The sequence below is a fragment of the Astyanax mexicanus genome, chromosome 13, assembly GCF_023375975.1.
Source record: "Astyanax mexicanus isolate ESR-SI-001 chromosome 13, AstMex3_surface, whole genome shotgun sequence".
NCBI classification, from domain to species: domain Eukaryota; kingdom Metazoa; phylum Chordata; class Actinopteri; order Characiformes; family Acestrorhamphidae; genus Astyanax; species Astyanax mexicanus.
The window spans coordinates 35,027,836-35,047,959 of NC_064420.1; the positions used below are offsets into that span (position 1 = coordinate 35,027,836).

At 40.7% G+C, this 20,124-nt stretch overlaps 1 protein-coding gene across 2 annotated transcripts in view; it reads right to left on the reverse strand.

The window, feature by feature from the left end:
* The window catches only part of lamb2l (laminin, beta 2-like), a 70,733-nt gene that overhangs the window by 34,087 nt on the left and 16,522 nt on the right, over positions 1–20,124 (reverse strand). For both annotated transcript variants that reach the window (XM_022677419.2, XM_022677420.2), the window contains exons 3-8: positions 12,687–12,856; positions 4,089–4,224; positions 2,875–2,948; positions 2,534–2,722; positions 1,410–1,473; positions 1,087–1,289 (exon numbers count right to left, since the gene is read on the reverse strand). In XM_022677419.2, the coding sequence (XP_022533140.2) occupies positions 1,087–1,289; positions 1,410–1,473; positions 2,534–2,722; positions 2,875–2,948; positions 4,089–4,224; positions 12,687–12,856 (836 nt within the window). The remainder of the gene's footprint in view (positions 1–1,086; positions 1,290–1,409; positions 1,474–2,533; positions 2,723–2,874; positions 2,949–4,088; positions 4,225–12,686; positions 12,857–20,124) is intronic.

Sequence of the window (20,124 nt, forward strand, 5' to 3'; positions counted from 1 at the left end):
ATCAATACAAAAAAAGCAATTGTGAGACAAATGGTAAGCTATAAGATACTTAATTTGTCAGAAGTTTGGAGTCGCTTGTTTTGTTAGTCTATGTTTTCAGTTTTATTTAATTATTGTACTAAAATATTAAAATCACTGAGTGTGCGGAGCAGAAACACTTTTATACAGCTCTTAAAAGACCACTTAATTTTCCTTAATGATGAGTTTCTTTGATTTTACCAAATTGAAAACCTCTGGATTTTAATCAAGAGGAAGATTAATGATTACAAGTCATCAAACCAAGCTGAACTGCTTGAATTTTTGCACCAGGAGTGGCATAAATGTATCCAAAAGCAGTGTGTAAGACTGGTGGAGGAGAATATGCCAAAATGCATAAAAACTGTGATTACAAAACAGGGATATTCCACCAAATATTGATTTCTGAATTCTTAAAACTTTTTGAATATGAACTTTCTTTGCATTATTTGAGGTCTTAAATTTCTGTTATTTCCGCCATTTCTCGTTTTCTGCAAATAAATGCTCTAAATGCTCTAAATATTTTTATTTGGAATTTGGAAGGAATGTTGTCCGTAGTTTATAGAGTAAAACAACAATGTTAATTTTACTCAAACATATAACTATAAATAGCAAAATCAGAGAAACTGATTCAGAAACTGAAGTGGTCTCTTAATTCTTTCCAGAGCTGTATGTAAAGAACACAGGGATACAGGGACTCTTAAATTGAAATATGTATTGGGAAGTGTCCCAATTTCCATCTTAACATCTTAAACACTTAAAATAGCCACAATATTATTCACTATACTAAGTGTACACTGCAAACAAGACATTAGGGTTTGACACTATTGGGACAGAGACCATGCTAATGATTTGCAGTTTTTGGTAAATGAAAAAAAAACACACCATTCGGGTTTGGGCTGAGCTTTGTTGTTTCTTGTTTAGTCAGGAAAACTAAAACTAACTAACAAACTAAATGTTCAACTAATCTTGCCATTGATTTAAGGTCATTTTGAGGTTCTGTATCATGTATATCCTGTATGTTTTCAGATCATGTGTAACTCATGCATCCTGCAGATGTACAAAACCCACCATGACACTCTCCCTGGTGTTCACTCCTGGCACTGGGGCGCACTCTGAGGCGTGGCCGTAACAGAAGCAGCTTCCACGGACCACCAGCTCGTAAATAGAATAGTAATACTTCTGCAGAACATCAGGCCGCCGGTCCAGAAGGTTATCCCCCAGAGTGTGCAGTCTAGTGAAGTTGATCCGCAGGTTAGTGATGCGCAGCAGGTCTACACATACAAAAAAAAAACAGAAGGAACTCCTAATTTAATATTAAATTTAAGGCTTGTTTTATTCAATATCATTTACTTTTGTTTTGTATGTAACTAAAACACAATAGAACAACTGACCTTGAATATTGGTACTGTAGGGGTCACTGACATGGATTGAGGGATCAAGCACTTTGTAAATGACCTGAGGAAAACCAAATAGAGATCATTTATCCACACAGCGTTCGACATGTAAGAAAAGACTAAATTACATTAAAAATAGCATACGCAAGTACCCACATCCTTCATTATATTGCAAGACTGATCAGAAGACTAGCCTACGAGAGTTAGGAAGTCACTGACTGACTGGGAATGGCGAAACAAGTCTTGAGACATGCTATGAGTAAAAAAGCTTAACTGTGTTTTAGCTTGAGCTACTGTATGTGTGACTTCAGTTGTGTTTTTAATTATTATCATGCTGAATAAATAACCATAGCTAATCCACCATGATCATTTAGTACATGGCCATTAGTAATAACTGCAGTACTATTTTGATGTATCATTAAAAAAAAAATAGATACAGTACCAGTCAAAACTTTGGAACTTTTGAAGTTTGTTTTTCTTTGTTTCATTTATTTTCTATATTGTAGATCAATATTAAATATCCTCAACAATTCCCTGACCTAAACCCAACTGAGATGGTGATTTGGGACGAGCTGGAGCTTCACAGCACGAAGAAAATGCAGCAACTATTGTTCAGCACCTCCAGGAACTCCTTCAAGACTCTGAGAAAACTATTTCAAGTGACTCTACCTCCTGAAGACACTGAGATTAAAATACCAAGAGTGTGCAGATCTGTCCTCAAAGATAAACGTGCTATTTATGAAGAATCTAAAGCATACAGCTTGTATACATAATTATTCCACATGTGTTTGTGTATAGCTTTAATACAGTATTAAATATTACATTTCTAAAAATATATATAAAAAGAAAGAAAACACATTAAATGAACAGGTGTCTCCAAACATTTGACTGGTACTGTAAATCTGCTAAGTTAGCTATATCAGAAACTACAGTGCTTGTGCCAATACAATTTAGTATACTAGCAGAAATGGTATGTGTACTGACAAGAAAGAAAAATCAAGTCAAATTTGGGCTCCCACCACACTTTGAAAGAAGGTGGACTTGTTTAGCAAATAGTATCATGCTGATAGAAAAACTGCTTCACATCTATGGCCAGGTGCGTTCTTATTTTCCACTGTTACCTCTCCCTCTGTGGACGGCTCTATATCAGAATAGCGCTCCTCGCAGATGACATCATCAATGAGCTGCAGAGATCGAGCAGGCACTCGGGGGAAGGTCCTGGTGCAGTTGTAGGCAAAATAGCGGTACGGCCTCCAGGAACGCCCAAAATCAGCAGAACGTTCAATCAACATGCCCGCGGGCCTGAAGGTCTGAGGGGAGGAACCAACGGAAGGGGAGAAATGCTTGGGTTATTAAATGGTGTGCACACATTGCTTTAAAGTGTCTATTTGATTGATGGAAGTTAACGTAGTCAGGAAACTATTGAGACACTTCCACGTGATGTGGACGATAATGGACACACCTTAAACTTCATGATGAGGTGAGTGAAGTGGAACTCGGCCTCCAGATTGAGTCTGATACTAACACTCTCCTCTCCTGAGGAAACAAGCAAACAGAGGTGATTAAAGGAATATGTCAGAATTTACCAAACCACAAAGCACAAGTATAAAGCAAGTTATTTTTGTAGAACCTGTACTGAACTGTATGAAAAAAGTATAAATTATTAAATTAAACTGTGCATTTTAATAATGAATATTGTTCATTAAATGACGGAAGAATTAATGATTCAAGCATAGTGATGTACAAAAAATATATAAAATAAGTAAAATTATATAACAAACATTAATCTTTGTACAATAAAGAGATAAACAGTCCCAGCAATTAGTAATATAAATATCATCCTAAAGCAGTGGTTCTTATCTTTGTTCTGGTTCAGCACATTCTAGATGGTTATGAGGCTCAAACATGCCTAATATACTAAAAATTTTGTTTTTAAACAGCTGCAGCAGTTATTACTCAGTTTATACTTAGCTATATTCAAATTAATCAATCCAACACCTCATATCTATCATATTTCAGTTTTGAATTTTGGTAATATAGTCAGATATGGTGTAAAAATGCTTATTATGGATTTCAGCAGCTTCCCATTGGTTTAAAGTGTAATTTGAGTCAACTGAAATAATTAAAACTAATTAAAATGAATGTCTGAGGTAACTGTTCATACAATACAGATGCAGCAAACTGATATTAGATTGAAACATACTTGAATATACTTTGAAAACATAATGCAGTGTGGCAGGCCCCAAAACAAAATTCTGTTTTGGAAAATTAAGTGTAATGGGATGGAGTGCTACAGACTAGTAGCTCTCCAGCCCAGAGGGTTGTTGAACCCAATTGCAGAACAGTTGATCTCAAAGCAAGTAAACCCAAGAAAAAAGAGAAAAATAAATAAGTAAACACACCGCTCCTCTCGTCAGGGTCGCGGTCCAATACAATACCGCTGCCCCGGCCAGTGAATTGGGACACGGCCGGGAAAAATGCCCTTATAAGGAGCGCAACAGAGAAGTCATTATATATATTTTTTTCATTATCGATAATTATAGTTCAAACAACCTCACAGGCCACATGTTTTATGCTTGTGGGTCACATCTGGCCCATGGGCCACCTATTGCCGAATCCTGACATAATGTTTCACATAAGAAAAGAAAAGAAAAAAAGTTTTGAGGTCACACTCACCGTTAACAGACTGCCACCAAGTCAGATCTCCTCTGCTGTCCTTGAGGTAGATAACGTTCTCGACGCGATGGCTGTTCCTGTGATAGTAGGGGTCATAATGCCTTCGCGAGTCACAAGCGAAGCACTTATCTGACTCCTACATTGGGAAAAAGACCACAGAATGCAGGTAGCCATATTAATCTTTCCAAAGGTCAAATAAAGAAAATATGTGTAAATATTTTTATGAAATCTTATTGAAACAAAGCATGTACACAGAACATGCTCAGCTGACCACATCCTGAGCCATTGTTAAAAAAATATTGGTTGGTGGTTGATATGGTAAAGACACTGTAATGCAATACCAGGTTAAGTGAATGACATTGATTATCTGGTTACAATGGCAGCTATCACGGGGTGGGATTTACAGTATTATACATATTAGAAGCAAGTGAACCGTCAAGTAACTTGGTCATGTGGCCAATTCCTACTCAGGGTCAGAGTGTCCAAGCCTCACTGATAAAACCACAGGACATCTTTAGATAAAGTTCATGCCTCTACAGGTCAGGGCTGTTTTAGTGGCACAAAAGGGGTCTAAACATTTTTAAGCATAAGGTTTTTATGTTATGACTGATTGGTGGAATTTGAATATCTCTAACTGCCTTTATCTTACTTACAGCTCTGGAAAAAAGTTTATTTTTTATTTTACCAAATTGAAAACCTCTGAAATATATTCAAGAGGAAGACGGATGATCACAAGCCATCAAACCAAGCTGAACTGCTTGAATTTTTGCACCAGGAGTGGCATAAAGTTATCCAAAAGCAGTGTGTAAGACCGCTGGAGGAGAACGTGCCATTATTCATGAAAACTGTGATTAAAAACCACTTGTTTTCTTTGCATTATTTAAGGTCTTAAAGTTCTGCATCTTTTTTCTTATTTCAGCCATTTCTCATTTTCTGCAAATAAATGCTCTAAATGACTGTCAGGGTTGACCCAGGCAGAGAGACGAGGAGGCGGACGTATACACAGGTAGGGCGAAATTTATTTAATAAATATAAATAAACAAGTAAACAAAGAACAGCGAAACAAACCAAAACAAACTAGGGAGACTAGAGAACATAAATAAAACAAACAAGAGATAATAAGAATTAACTAAACTAGACAGGGCAAGGGAGTAGACAAGAAAACCAAACAGGGAACTAGAAAATAAACAGAGATAAACACAGAACAAGGGACTCGGGCTAAGGCTAAGAAAACACTGAGAACAGAGAAACGCATAGGGACAGACAACGGGAGACAGTGCAAAGACCGACCAGGACAGGTGACAGAGGAAAGCTATTTAACTAAACAGGAAACACACTGGGAGTGGAAACACCTGGGGAAGGCGTGGAGCTACAAATGAGACATGAGGTAATGGAAAATCACAGGCAGAACACAGGGGCACGGGTCACGTGGGACAACACAGGCACGAGGACAGACAGGAAACAGGGCCAGGCGTGACAGAAACCTCCCCCTAAACGCGCAGCTCCCGAGGCGCGGAAAAACAAACCCCGGGGGCTGGCGGCAGGGAGAGGCCGGGGAAAACAGGAGACCGAACGGGAGACTGGACAGGGAACTGGACAGGAGATGGAGACAGGACAGGGGACAGAGACTGGACAGGGAACGGACACTGGACGGGGAACTGGACAGGTGACGGAGACTGGACGGGGAACGGAGACTGGACGGGGAACTGGACAGGTGACGGAGACCGGACGGGGAACTGGACAGGTGACGGAGACTGGACGGGGAACCGGACAGGTGACGGAGACTGGACGGGGAACCGGACAGGTGACGGAGACTGGACGGGGAACCGGACAGGTGACGGAGACTGGACGGGGAACCGGACAGGTGACGGAGACTGGACGGGGAACTGGACAGGTGACGGAGACTGGACATGAGACAGAGACTGGACGGGACCGGACATGGGAACAGGGACAAGAACATTGACGGGGACGGAAACAAACACAGTAACAGGGACAGGAACAGAGAAACCACCGGGGACAGGAACTGGAACACTCACAGATACAGGGACCAGGACAGGGAGAGACAGGGGGACCAAAAACATAGGTGGGTGCCCAGGACTGGCAAAAGTCTGTGGGGACAGCCTGGGCACATAACTGGGGGCAAAGTCAGGAGGCCTTGGAGCAGGCCTGGAAATACGGGGCCTTGGAACAAACATAGTTCTGGGAGCTGCAGGTGCTTGAGCTGGTGCTGGAGCAGCTGGGACTGCTGGTGCTGGAGCAGCTGGGACTGCTGGTGCTGGAGCAGCTGGGACTGCTGGTGCTGGAGCAGCTGGGACTGCTGGTGCTGGAGCAGCTGGGACTGCTGGTGCCGGAGCTGGAGCAGCTGGGACTGCTGGTGCCGGAGCTGGAGCAGCTGGGACTGCTGGTGCCGGAGCTGGAGCAGCTGGGACTGCTGGTGCCGGAGCTGGAGCAGCTGGGACTGCTGGTGCCGGAGCTGGAGCAGCTGGGACTGCTGGGGCTTGAGCTGGAGCAGCTGGGACTGCTGGGGCTTGAGCTGGAGCAGCTGGGACTGCTGGGGCTTGAGCTGGAGCAGCTGGGACTGCTGGGGCTTGAGCTGGAGCAGCTGGGACTGCTGGGGCTTGAGCTGGAGCAGCTGGGACTGCTGGGGCTTGAGCTGGAGCAGCTGGGACTGCTGGGGCTTGGGAGAGCGGCGCGGCCGCCGCTGAAGTCTCGGAGAGCGGCGCGGCCGCCGCTGAAGTCTCGGAGAGCGGCGCGGCCGCCGCTGCAGTCTGTGAGCGCGGCGCGGCCGCCGCTGAAGTCTCGGGGAGCGGCGCGGCCGCCGCTGAAATCTCGGAGAGCGGCGCGGCCGCCGCTGAAGTCTCGGAGAGCGGCGCGGCCGCCGCTGAAATCTCGGAGAGCGGCGCGGCCGCCGCTGAAATCTCGGAGAGCGGCGCGGCCGCCGCTTGTATCATGGGGTGCAGCGCCTCAGACGCGTGCTTCACGGGGCGTGGCATGAAGAGATCCGCTGCAGCACTGGAGCCCGAAGCTGCGGGTGAAGTAAAAACCCGGACTGGATTCCTACTCTCTCGTGCAGAGTCCGGCGTGAGGAGCGCGGGGAAAGTCTTTGACCGCGGCTGGCTCGCCGCGCAGGGGGTCTCGGAGCGCGATTCCACTGCCACCGGTTCGGCTGCCACCGCGAAAGACACAGAGCGCGGATCGGCAGCTACCGCGGGAGGAAGGAGCGGCTGGCGGGCTGGTGTAGGAGGGCAGTCCTCAAACTCCTCTTCACTGGATGCAGGTGTGAGGAGATCGGAGTAGTCCCAGGAATAGGACTCCTCACAGCCTGCATCCATGCCACCCCCGTCCTCGTCGGGGCAAGGATTGAGGCTGACCGCACACAGCCCTAGCGCCCCCCCAAGAAAATCCTCCCCGGAAACGGGCTCCTCCTCCGGCTGGCGGGACCCCTTAAAACGTCTACCCCGAGGCCTGCGGCGTCCTTGGGGCCTCGGGGATTCCAACGCCGGAGTCCCGAATGGAGCATGGCGGATCGCCATCCTGGAGCCAGTCAATGGGCTCCCCTCGTGGGTCTCGGTGGGCGCCACTGCAGCTGGGCTGACGGGCTCCAACCCGAGGAAAGGCGCTGGGAGCGGGTCATCTCCCCGGATTTGCTCGGCGAGGAGGCGGAGATACTCCAGGTCCGCCTTCCGAGCAGCATACCACTGGTTTATTTCCATTTGGTCGGTCTTTTTGTCAGGGTTGACCCAGGCAGAGAGACGAGGAGGCGGACGTATACACAGGTAGGGCGAAATTTATTAAATAAATATAAATAAACAAGTAAACAAAGAACAGCGAAACAAACCAAAACAAACTAGGGAGACTAGAGAACATAAATAAAACAAACAAGAGATAATAAGAATTAACTAAACTAGACAGGGCAAGGGAGTAGACAAGAAAACCAAACAGGGAACTAGAAAATAAACAGAGATAAACACAGAACAAGGGACTCGGGCTAAGGCTAAGAAAACACTGAGAACAGAGAAACGCATAGGGACAGACAACGGGAGACAGTGCAAAGACCGACCAGGACAGGTGACAGAGGAAAGCTATTTAACTAAACAGGAAACACACTGGGAGTGGAAACACCTGGGGAAGGCGTGGAGCTACAAATGAGACATGAGGTAATGGAAAATCACAGGCAGAACACAGGGGCACGGGTCACGTGGGACAACACAGGCACGAGGACAGACAGGAAACAGGGCCAGGCGTGACAATGACAATATTTTTATTTGGAATTTAGAAGACATGTTGTCTGTAGTTTACAGAATAAAATAACAATGTTAATTTTACTCAAACATATAAGTTACCTATAAATAGCACAACCAGAGAAACTAATTCAGAAACTTCAGAAAGTGGTCTCTTAATTTTTTTCCAGAGCTGTAGCAGTGTTTCAAACTAGGGCTGCACCTAAAACACAGGAATTTTCACCAAATTTCTCAAGAAGTCACTACTATCAAACATGTCATTGTATTAATAATAATTAATAATCCCCTCTGAATACTGGGCAGATACAATATGCCTTGGTTAGGTAGGTCATGGAAAATGGAAACAGTATGATTTTTTTCTTTTGTATTAAGTAAGTTGTAGCAATATGTTTATAATGTAATTTGTTGTATGTGACACTGCACACCCTATAATGTGAATATTGTGCACATGCACACAGAGCCAGAGCCAGATGACAGATGTTAATGCTAAAACAATATGCTGTGCAGCCCCATTTCCAACTACAAAGCCAATAGTAACAAATAGAAAAACACTGTAATTACAACATTGCCAGTGGAAAACGGGATTAGCACTAGTATTAGAGTTAGTTGTCACAGAACACAAAAATGTGGGCTCGAGTCTGGCAGAAATAAGAAGGTGGGGCAGGAACTGGGTCCAACTGGGCCTCTTGTATGGGAGTCCCGAGCCAGGCAGAAAGCTTGAATGGAATCCAGCCAGATCACTTTGTCTTAACTGGGTTGTCGTCCAGGGTAACAAAATCTCCAACAGTGACCTGGCTATGAGCAGCTTTAAGGCTTAGAGGCAGTGAAACCAAGCGAGGAACTTCGTTTTCAAGGGTTTCTAAAGGCCACGGAGATACTATATCAGCTCCTTACATACAGTATCCATTGTAGACCTTTGCCCTGCTTTTCACTGCTCGTTTACTGTACGGGACTGCAGCACAGGAGCAGCAGCTTCAGCTCCTAACCTTCAGCTTCTATTATAAAACAGAATTAAATGCTACGAATTTCACATTTTTCACGTTACATATCACTAGGCCTGTCACGACAATCACATTATTATGTAGTCACTTAAATTGTACACTATATGGACATGCCCACAGTAATATTTGTTGACCTTCATGCTGCACAGTATGTATTTGTAAGCGAGAAGAGTTGTTTAACGTGCAACTTAAAAATAATATACAGCTCTGGAGAAAATTAAGAGAACACTTCAGTTTCTGAATCAGTTCTGAATCTCTGATTTTACTATTTATAGGTACACGTTTGAGTAAAATGAACATTGTTGTTTTATTCTATAAACTACAGACAACATTCCTCCCAAATTGCAAATAAAAATATTGGAATTTAAAGCATTTAAGTGCAGAAAATGTGAAATGGCTGAAACAACAAAAAAGATGCAGAGCCTTCAGATTTCAAATAATGCAAAAAAAAAGTTCATATTACTAAGGTTTAATTCAGAAATCAATATTTGTTGGAATAACCCTGATTTTTAATCACAGTTTTCATGGATCTTGGCACGTTCTCCTCCACCAGTCTTACACACTGCTTTTGGCTAACTTTACGCCACTCCTGGTGCAAAAATTTAAGCAGTTTAGCTTAGTTTGATGGCTTGTGATCATCCATTTTCCAGAGCTGTATGTATTTTATTTATTAATTATTTATTAATGATGATTCCAAATGCAATGTCTAAATAACCTTCGGAATTAATAAGGTCATTGAAGGTCTTTAAAAGGGTCTTATAAACTATCTATAATAGATGTTATGACAGGCCTAAATATTACAACAAAAACACTCTGGGATATACAAAAAGCATGTACATAAAAAATATCATATGTAAAATAAATTACATATTTTAAGAAAAAAATACCTCTTAAAAGATCTATTAACTATTAAACGTAATATCAGTGTAAAAGTGAGCTGTTTAATAATCCATTACTTTAGCTCGCCCACATTAGAACTGTGCCAGCAGTTCACTGTGCCAATCTGATCTCACACAGTTCAAATCAAAAGTACAAAAACTTCACAAAGATGGTATAACTGATCACAAAGCGCTGGGTTTTTAAAGACCAGTTAACTACAGCTTAGCCTTTATTAAAGATTTAAAGCTATAGCCGTTCTCACATGATTGCCTAATCACAAATTGAGTCGCAGGCATGTGAAGAGAATCATTCAAGACTGTAAATCACTCAATGAGGAACACATTCAGAGCCGAAAGAGAAATGATGAATGCTGAATGGCTGTAATGAGGGGGTGGTCACGGAAGCCCCTTAAAACGAGAGGGCTGACAGGCAGCTGAAAGACCACATCTGGACCAGTGAGAAAGGAGTGCTACTATATCCCGGTGTGTCTGAAAATGGGAAAGTTGAGCGCCTTTAGACAAATTAACATGGCCCTAAATAATATCATTATATTTTATACTTTTAATAGTGTTTATAGTGCACAGGCTCTGACTTTAGAAAATGATTCAAATAATTTAATAAATGCAAGTCAAGCTAAAGTACAGCCTCCACACTGTGGGGTTAGTTTTTAGTTAGAATTAGCATGATTCATTTACACTAAACCTTAAATATGAATACAGATACAAATGAAGCCTCCTGTCCGTCCTCTTTATGCACGTTCCCTGAAGCCTTATGGATATGGATGAATCTGAGCAATGCCACTTAAAAGCATGGGGGCTGCATTGCCAACAGTGATGGCAGAGTAATTTTGAAAAAAAAAATTCTGATTACTTATCACTCCTTTCTAAAGTAACTTTATGGAAAAAGTTGCTTTATGGATTATGTGATTCTAAAAGTAACTAATTTACGTCCAAGTTACTATATTAGTTACTTTCACAGCAGTTCTGTGACAACAGCCCCTGTGTAAAAGTCTGTGTGTTTTTTTTTAAGAGGTGGAGAAAGAGAGGGGCTCGCTGTGTGCATGTGTGTTGGTGCTGTGCGATTAAGACCTGAAAAAAAAAATCACAAAAAATCAGATTTTCGATTATAATCGATTATTTTCCCCCTATTAAAAATTTAACTACAGATGACAAAGAAATGGTTAATTTTTTTTTTTTTTTTAATTGGTGTTTGGTGTTCAGACGCTTTGGGATGAGTCGACTTACTGTGTGAATCAATGATTCAAAACATTGTTTACAAACCCATGCATTCATATTACGCGCTGACCTTGTGAACAGACAGCCAAGGACACCGTCGGACGCTGTATTATACTTCAGAATGTGGGTCTGTGACTGAACATTGAGAAATAACTCACTATACGAGTCACAAAAGAAACTTTGAAAGAGTGATTATTATTGTTTTCCACAATTAATCATAAATCCTCACCAGAGAGAGATGCTGCTGCAGTTTTTAGAAATGGTAGATTTTATTTCTAGCTAAATATATGCTTTATCCCACCGGGTGTTTGTGTCGAAAGCGCTGGAACAGTGCTGGAACTTTTTTCGGTCCTCGGACTGAGCGGAATATGTAGAAAATATGCGAATTTTAGTCTGTGGGAGGCGCCGGCAACCAGGGTAAGACAGATAAACACTTCAGAAATGAGTAGCGTTTTAAAAAGATAAAATATCTATATGTTAAATCACGATTACTCCAAAATCGCTTTAAAACTTTATTCCGAATTAACCAAATTAATCATGAAAATCGAGTGATAGTTTTAGCAATAAAGTGACAACTGTAAACTTCTTTCTTGTCCATCCTTTCAACACCTCCAGCCGGACACTACAATATCTTTTTACTAAGGACAATGACAAAATAGTAATGCACAGTGACCTGGATCAGCAACTTCAATCTGATTGCTAGATTTAAAATAGTAATGCGTTAGATTACTCGCTACTCAAAAAAATTACATGACTGGTTGCCAATCAGTTACAGTGTTTATAATGGACATATTCATTTTTGTATTCAAAGTGAGTGTAATTGAGCCTTATGCCTTTCAATGAATACTATGATAAAAAAAATCAATAGAATTGAATAGAATAGAACAGAGTAAGAAATAAAAAAAAAATTCATGCGTCTGTATGTATGTGTGTGTTATCAAAATGATACTGACTCTGTGTTTTATTTTATGACCATATCTTTTGAAGTGAGCTAAAGAAAGCACAGCCATAGGGCACGCCAAACTTCACACACAATACAAGCTCCCATCACACAACAGACAAGCCCCTGCATGCAGAAACGGAAAAAAGTACGGGAGAGGAGGAAAACAATGAGGCAAGCACACAAACAGATGAAGTGCATAATGATGAAGCACACAGTCAACAAACACGTTTGCACTATAGGCACAGGCAGCGGGTACTGATATGTATGTGAATAACTTCACTTAATTGAGTCTGGTTTACCTGTAGATGGCTGACGATGCAGTACTGCTCTGGTGATTCAAGGCCGCAGGTCGATGTAGCTGTTAGGTTCACAGCTCGCCCAATTAGCAGGTTCCCTGTAGCTGGGTAACAGCTTCCATCTGTGCAGCCGTGAGGACTTGATGGAAGCTCCTGTGCCACAGAATGGACAACTACAAGAAAGAAACAAAGATTATATATATATATATATATATATATATATATATATATATATATATATATATATACTTTAGCAGTATGTAAACCTGGTACTGGGTAATGGAACCAATAGGTTTGTGTTGTTTTGTTGTTTCTATTATTAGAGATTTTACAACTTTAGGGGCTGCCAATAACAATTATTGCATAATGTACCTTTAAAAAGACATTTCAACAATGGTCCAACACTGACCAACTCAAACAACCCTGGAGGACATTAAAGGTAAGATTAATATCCTGGCCCTTTAACCACTTTCAGACCTAAATTATCTCCAAAATGCTGTTTTCTGTCTGCAATGTACAGAAAAGGGGACTCTAATATTCTACAAAAATCTATATAGCAAATAAATCCAATTAACTAAAATATTTTTTTTCCATTGCATTGGAAGCTTGTGAGTAATATTTTATATTTCATATTGACCTTTTTATTTCATAAACCATCCCTAAACAGTAAAACAAATATGATTAAAAATCACATTAAACTAATAAAAATTAGCTGTTCCTTTCATTCAATGGTTCTAGTACTACTATTTTTCCAGTGCAGTGGGCGGGGACAAGTTATTGTTTCATTGGTTTATAAACCTGTTCATTGGAAGGTTCATGGTTTATTCTGATGGACAGAACAGCTCCCAAATAGTGTTATGTTCAACAAAACTTAGATTTTTTTTTAATTAAAGAAAATACATTATGTCTATTGAAATGGATGCAGGGTTAAGGTTAAGATAAAACCACAGGGGACACAGTTACATGCAGCTGTTGTAACTACAGTATGTAAGCAATCAGTAACTAACCTTCCATACGTTAAAACATAACGTATATCCTGTTTCCACACACACCCATGAACACTCACACACACACACACATGCAGTGCTTGTAAGACATGGTAAATGATTCAATAACCCTGCCCTTGTCCATACTGTTGATGTTTTACAGATAAGCATGGCTACATTGTGCCTATCTTGATACTTGGCTCATTCTTAAATAAAAGATTTAGCCGGGATGCATTCTGTAAATTCCTCTGAACAGCAGTGATAGGAGATATAAAACTGAAGCTGATTTAGTCTGGCAGTGAATCAAGAGGCCTTGAGACTAAATCTCAGTAGGTCACATACAGTAAACTGGCACATAATGCTCAAATAATAAATGCCTGACCTTTGGAAGGCCAATCAGTACACATCTGACTCGCCCTGGGTAAACATGGCAGCAGTATATGGCCCAGGAGCATGAATACCTGAGAGGCATTCAGGCTCTATTGTTTATTCATACTGTTAATTCACATTGCCTTTCTGTTTCATGTGGGTATAAGGGTCTGAATGCAGGACCTTTATTGTGATTTGGTCCTGAGATTTTAGGGTGCAGGTTGGCTGAAGATATTTAGTGGAGCTTCACAGGGTGAAGACAAGTCTTAAGATGCATTAATAATATGAGTAAAACAGAAACATGTATGTCTTTTAATGTTAATGTAAATGAAAAAAAAAGCTTATGTGTTCAAATTCTAATCAGAAATCAACTGACATGACAACAATATCCTGATGTTAGGAAAACTAGCTTGTTAGCTCGCTAGCTAACATACAAATAGAAGTGACCAAAAACTTTGTTTTAGTAAGAAAGTTTGAGAAATACAAAACAGATGTGCATTAAATATGCTAATTCAAGTTAGCCAGCTAGATATTTGTTAGGAGAAAAGTTGAAGTGAAAATAGCTAGCTAGCTAACATGTTTATCTATTCTATTGAGTAAAAACATTTGTTTTCTGCAGTGACACTGTTATTATATGATGTCTTTCATGATTACATGATTTTCGCTGTAATAATATTGCGCTTAGATTTCAAAATGCTAAATATTTGGATGCTAACTTGCATGCTTTTTCAATTTTTGTAACTTGCATCTAAATGCATAAGAGGCCAATGTCAATAGCTGGGTTGAATCATTAAGCAACAAAGTGACTGATTAACTTGAGAGCAAAAGGTTAGATTTAGATTTAGCCCAAATTAGATATTTTTGCTCAGATCAGATTTAGCTATCTTGACGGTTCACATTTACAAATGTAAGTGACCTGTATCTGTGTGTAATGTAAACAAATCTGTCCCTGAAACGCCTCACATGCGCAAAATAGTTATGTGTATAAACGTCTCCTCCTTCACAAACAACAAAAAACATCATTTTTGAGAGACGACTCATAGCTTTATAAAGGTGAAATGGATGTGTTAGCAGCTCATACGTGGAGCATCTTTTGCTGGAGTGGAGAGTAAACAGCTGGTCTGAAGTACATGCTCATTTCGAGGAGGTAAAAAAAAAGGCCAGGCAGTTTGCTTTTGCTGTTTTTGCAGCTATAGCTGCACCAAGAGATGTGCAGGTACGAGAGAGAAGCACGTAGGGCATGCAAAACAGCAAAAAGACGCATGAATTCTGATTTGACCATTCACATTCATGTCAATAGATCAGGTACATATCCTATTTAGGACCACATATAATAGTGACTCCAATCTGATTTGAGAATATCTGTTTGTCCCTAATGCCACTAATGGCTAAAACTTTACCTCTCAGTGAAAGTCACTGATACTGCACTAATGGGCTTTTAAATGCACTGTGAAAAGGTTCAATGAGAGTTCACACATGCGTCTTATAGTTCCACACTATAAGTATTCTCTTTAAAAACTGGTTCTCCAATGTTTTTTTTAACAGGTTTTAACCAAGGTTTCTTCACAAGGGTGGAAAAGCTGTTGTAGATGATTGTGTATAGCCTTAATAATAGCTGTGCCATCAAAAAAAGTCAAATAACTCATTTTTTTAATTATTATTCTCTACCAGACCATAAGCCAAATGTAGAAATGTTAATAATAAATAACTGTTTTTTCAGGTATGTAAAAAACATACATATTTGGAAATGCTTCAAACACCTTTCATACAGCTTCATGTTTAAAGGTGTGTTTATTCTCAAAAGCAGTGTTTTAAAGCACTTTGCTGTGAATTTATGTGGATAATTACAGGACTTTGGTCTGAAAGACTTTCATAAAGCATGCAGGCTGTTGTGCTACCATTACAGGCCACACACACAAGCCCACTGATAAAGGACATGTAAAATAATTCTTCAACATAGTTTGTCATGTTCTGACTGGTAAAGGTGACAGAGCGATATTGCACGTGTGTGAGTGTGTGTGTGTGTGTGTGTGTTTAAGGGAGGCAATGTTATCTAGAAGCCTGTTATTGTCCTTCCACACATTCCTCTCCTGCAGACTGTAAAGTCAACAACAGGAGAGAGAAGCGATAAGACAACCATAATACAATAAGCCTTGAGGAATTCATTAAGAAATTCTAAATAAAATGTGGAATTAACCAAGTACAGCTGTATAATAACTAATGTATGTGACAGCAAAAAAATTATCCACATATTATAAGTTAGGCCAGTGTAAAAACATTTCCCACATCATTTCTGCTCTACGGGCTAAATTTTGGCACATAGTGCTTGGAACCCAAATCAGTATGCTCTTTGGGGGGAACCCCTTTAGCGCTAGCTGTGGTTAGCAGTGCTAAGCGCTAGTAAATACCACCCAAGAGGAACTGAGGAACCCTGAGTGTTCCGGCAAGCCAGAGCGCTATCAGTTAGCGGTTCATCTCAAGTAGCTTTTTTTAACACGGTAAACATGAAGACTACAATCTGATATATTCACCTCTGAAAGACAAAAAAGCTAGCCGTGCGGTTAGCGGCTAATGCTAATACTGCTCCAGCCTTGGTGCTAGGGAAACTTCACTGAAACTCCTGTATAATGCTACACTTCAGAGTGGCTTTGCTGCTCTTTATAACCTGACTGGTAGGATTCATACATAAGGCGCACTGGATTATAAGGCGCACTGTCGATTTTTGGGAAAATGTAAGTATTTTAAGTGCATTTTACAGTCTGAAAAATAGTGTAGCATCAATATACACTCACTTTTTTAGTGTTTACTATGGCCAGCTTGCAAGTTCAAACTAATTCCGTGATGCTGACATCTAGACTGCATTTTACATTTATTTAATTGAGTAAATAAAACATTGGTTTAGCAACAATTATGTTGAAAAAAATAATTGACTAGATTACTGTAATTTACACAAATACACCCTATTTACAGGTCATAAAAGAAGCAGGACTGTGTGTTTAAATCCAACACCATGAACCTCTGTTCGCCTATAGTAGCACCTGTCCCACTCTGAGCCAAAGATGCACAAACAACAATCAATCCAGGAGCAGCAGAGGCAGAAGCAGAAGAAAGCTGGCGTCAGAAAAGCAGCACTATGGCAGGAATGCGAGCACAGTAAGTAAATGTTACTCATTTAGAAAAACATTCCAGGTGTCAAAATATCTGCTGCTAACTGCCTCCGAAACATCCCCGTCAAAATGCCCCTCTTCATCTGAGGAATGCTGGAGAGAGGGGCACAGGGCCAGTCCTCACACGTGCTGGTCTACACTGTACAATGGAAGGATGGGGAGGGGTCAGCACAGAAAAGCAGATTTTAGAGGGGTTGGACAGCATGACTGATTGCCTCGGGAAGTGAAAGGCTTGGCTACTGTGCAAATTGTCCAGTTCTGTCAAGCTTTCACTATCCAGATTATTTTCTAATGGCTTTGACTTTGAACACTAAGCTTTTACACTTACTGAAAAAAAAAATAAGACCAGTAACTGCACAACAATGAATGAGCCGAATCCTGTACAACATTTGCATCCAACATCCTGACCTGACCTCATTTACACTCCCGTCACTGATTGCAATCAAATCCTCACAGCAATCCTCCAAAGTCTAATAAGAAAGCCTTCGCTGGACAGTAGAGACAGTTACTCCAACAAAACCCTTTTTTTTTTTTTTTTTTTACTTTTTTTAATATGCTTGATTTCAGATGAAACAATGTATAAGCTGTTGTCCCAACAGTTCTGTCCATATCTAGTCGATTTTAAACCTAAAATCAGAAGCTAAGGCTCTGAGTGGTCCAGCGTGCTAAGCACTCCCACTATGATCAGGAGATCGCCGGTTCGAATCCTGTTTATGCAGCTTGCCATCAGCTATCAAAGCCCTGAGAGAGCACAATTGCCTTGCTCTTTCTGAGTGGGTAAATAGATGTCGCTTACTCCCCACATCACTCCAAAGGGTGATGTCCGCAGCACAAGGTGTCTGTGAGCTGATGTATCGGAACTGAGTCGCTGCGCTTTCCTCCGAGCTCACTGTGATGCTGCTTGAAAAGAGGCGGTGGCTGACTTCACATTTATCGGAGGAGGCACATACTAGTCTTCATCTCTCTTCCTGGTGTTGGGGCATCACTAGTGATAGGGGGAAATCCTAATAAGTGGGTTGAGTAATTGGTCATGTAAATTAAGTAGAAAATGGGAATTTTTTTTTATAAAATTATAAAAAACAAAAATCAGAAGCTAAAATCTAAAGGCTCTCGCTGAAGGGTAAGAAAGTTCTACACCTTCTTCAGTTTCTTGTGCCTAAAAACTTGAGCACTCTGACAAGCACATACTTGAAAGATCAGATATCTTTTCATATTCTCTACAGATCAGAAAGGTAACCTCACAATGGAGCATTGTGAAAGAGTGAAAATTCCACAAGCACAGATATGAATTTTTTTTTATCATGTTTAGTGTACACTAAACGTGAGCCTGAAAGCCCAAGGTGCCCACACCTGCCCTGATCACCCGTCTTAAACAATCATTAACACACGCGTCGTGCACTGCCTGACCCAGACTAATGCAGGTGAGGGGAAGCGGGCATGCGTCCTCCAGGGCCAGATAATGAGCCGCTCTCTGTGCCAGGGCAAGAAAATCACGAGACCCTGTAATCTGTCTGCATCAGGATTATCAGCAAGTTCCTGCAGAAAACTGCACGTAACATTGTCATCAAAGCAGAGGTACTTCCAGCATTCATTTCTATCCCTAAACCCTTAACTTAGGCTATGTTCGGACTGTTGGCTCAATTCAAATTTTTGCTTTATTTACATTGTATCCATATTGACAGTCTGGACAGAAAGAAAACACATAAAAATTTAATTTTTGCAACTCAAGACTTGAATGCGATTACTATGAGATTTGTATACATGCTTCTCGGTCTGTACGCTCTGGATGCTCAAATTAGATTTTTTTTTTTTTTAGATATTCTTTTGTGACACGCACAATGCAGCAAATAACAACCTCACCACTTACAGGTTACAGAGTTACAGAAGTGTGGTCATCCTTGTTACTACAGCAACCTATGCAGATATGTTTGTAATGTCTACAAACATCTGATCACTTGAAAGTAACATTGTGGACAGTCATCTCAGCAGATCTGATTGTAGAAACGAATCCAATTTGCCTGCAAAACTTTGAGACACTTACTTAGCTTACTTACTTACTTAACAGTGTGCAGACAGTATAAATCAGATGTGATGATTACGATTAGAGAGGCAGAAATAGAAGACAGAGGAGGAGAAAGGTAGAAAAATACACATCAAGCCTTTTCCATTTACTTAATGTAACATTATAAAACTACAGATGAGTCCTGGATTATTCATTTGATCTCTGATTTAGGCCTAAACCAATTTCACCCCTTCCCCCTGCCATTTAGTCTTCTGTTAAGTGGGTCCTCCCTTTTTCATGTTCACGCCTAGGGTGTCAAGACAAGACAAGACAGGGACGCAAGTGATAAAAGAAACCCACATATGTAGTATCTTCTTCATTAATATTTACAATAACAATTGTATTATTTTAGTTTGAATGTATTGTGGCCCTTTTCTTTATAACAACCATAAAATGACTGATCATTGTAGAGGTTGTAGAGGTTCTTGCAATACTCCATCCTATTGAGCTCAAATACTTCTGCAGATTTTGTGGTACGGTTGGAGTGCTGACAGCATGTAAAACAGCATCCCACACATTTTCAATTGACCATGCAGCTAGCTATGGCATCTATGTTCCGAAATCAATATTTTGTGGAATAACCCTGGTTTCAGGTTTTCATGCATCTTGGCATGCTCTCCTCCACCAGTCTTACACATTGCTTTTGGATAACGTTATGTCACTCCTGGTGCAAAACTCCAAGCAGTTCAGTTTGTTCTGATGGCTTGTGATCATCCATCTTCTTTTTGATGATATTTCAGAGGTTTTCAATTTGGTAAAATATGTGGATATATGCACATTATTTTATTGGCACTGTATAAGAGCACTTGCCAAAGTGTCCTCTTTATACACGTCCCAGTTTTCTTCTATTCTTTGTG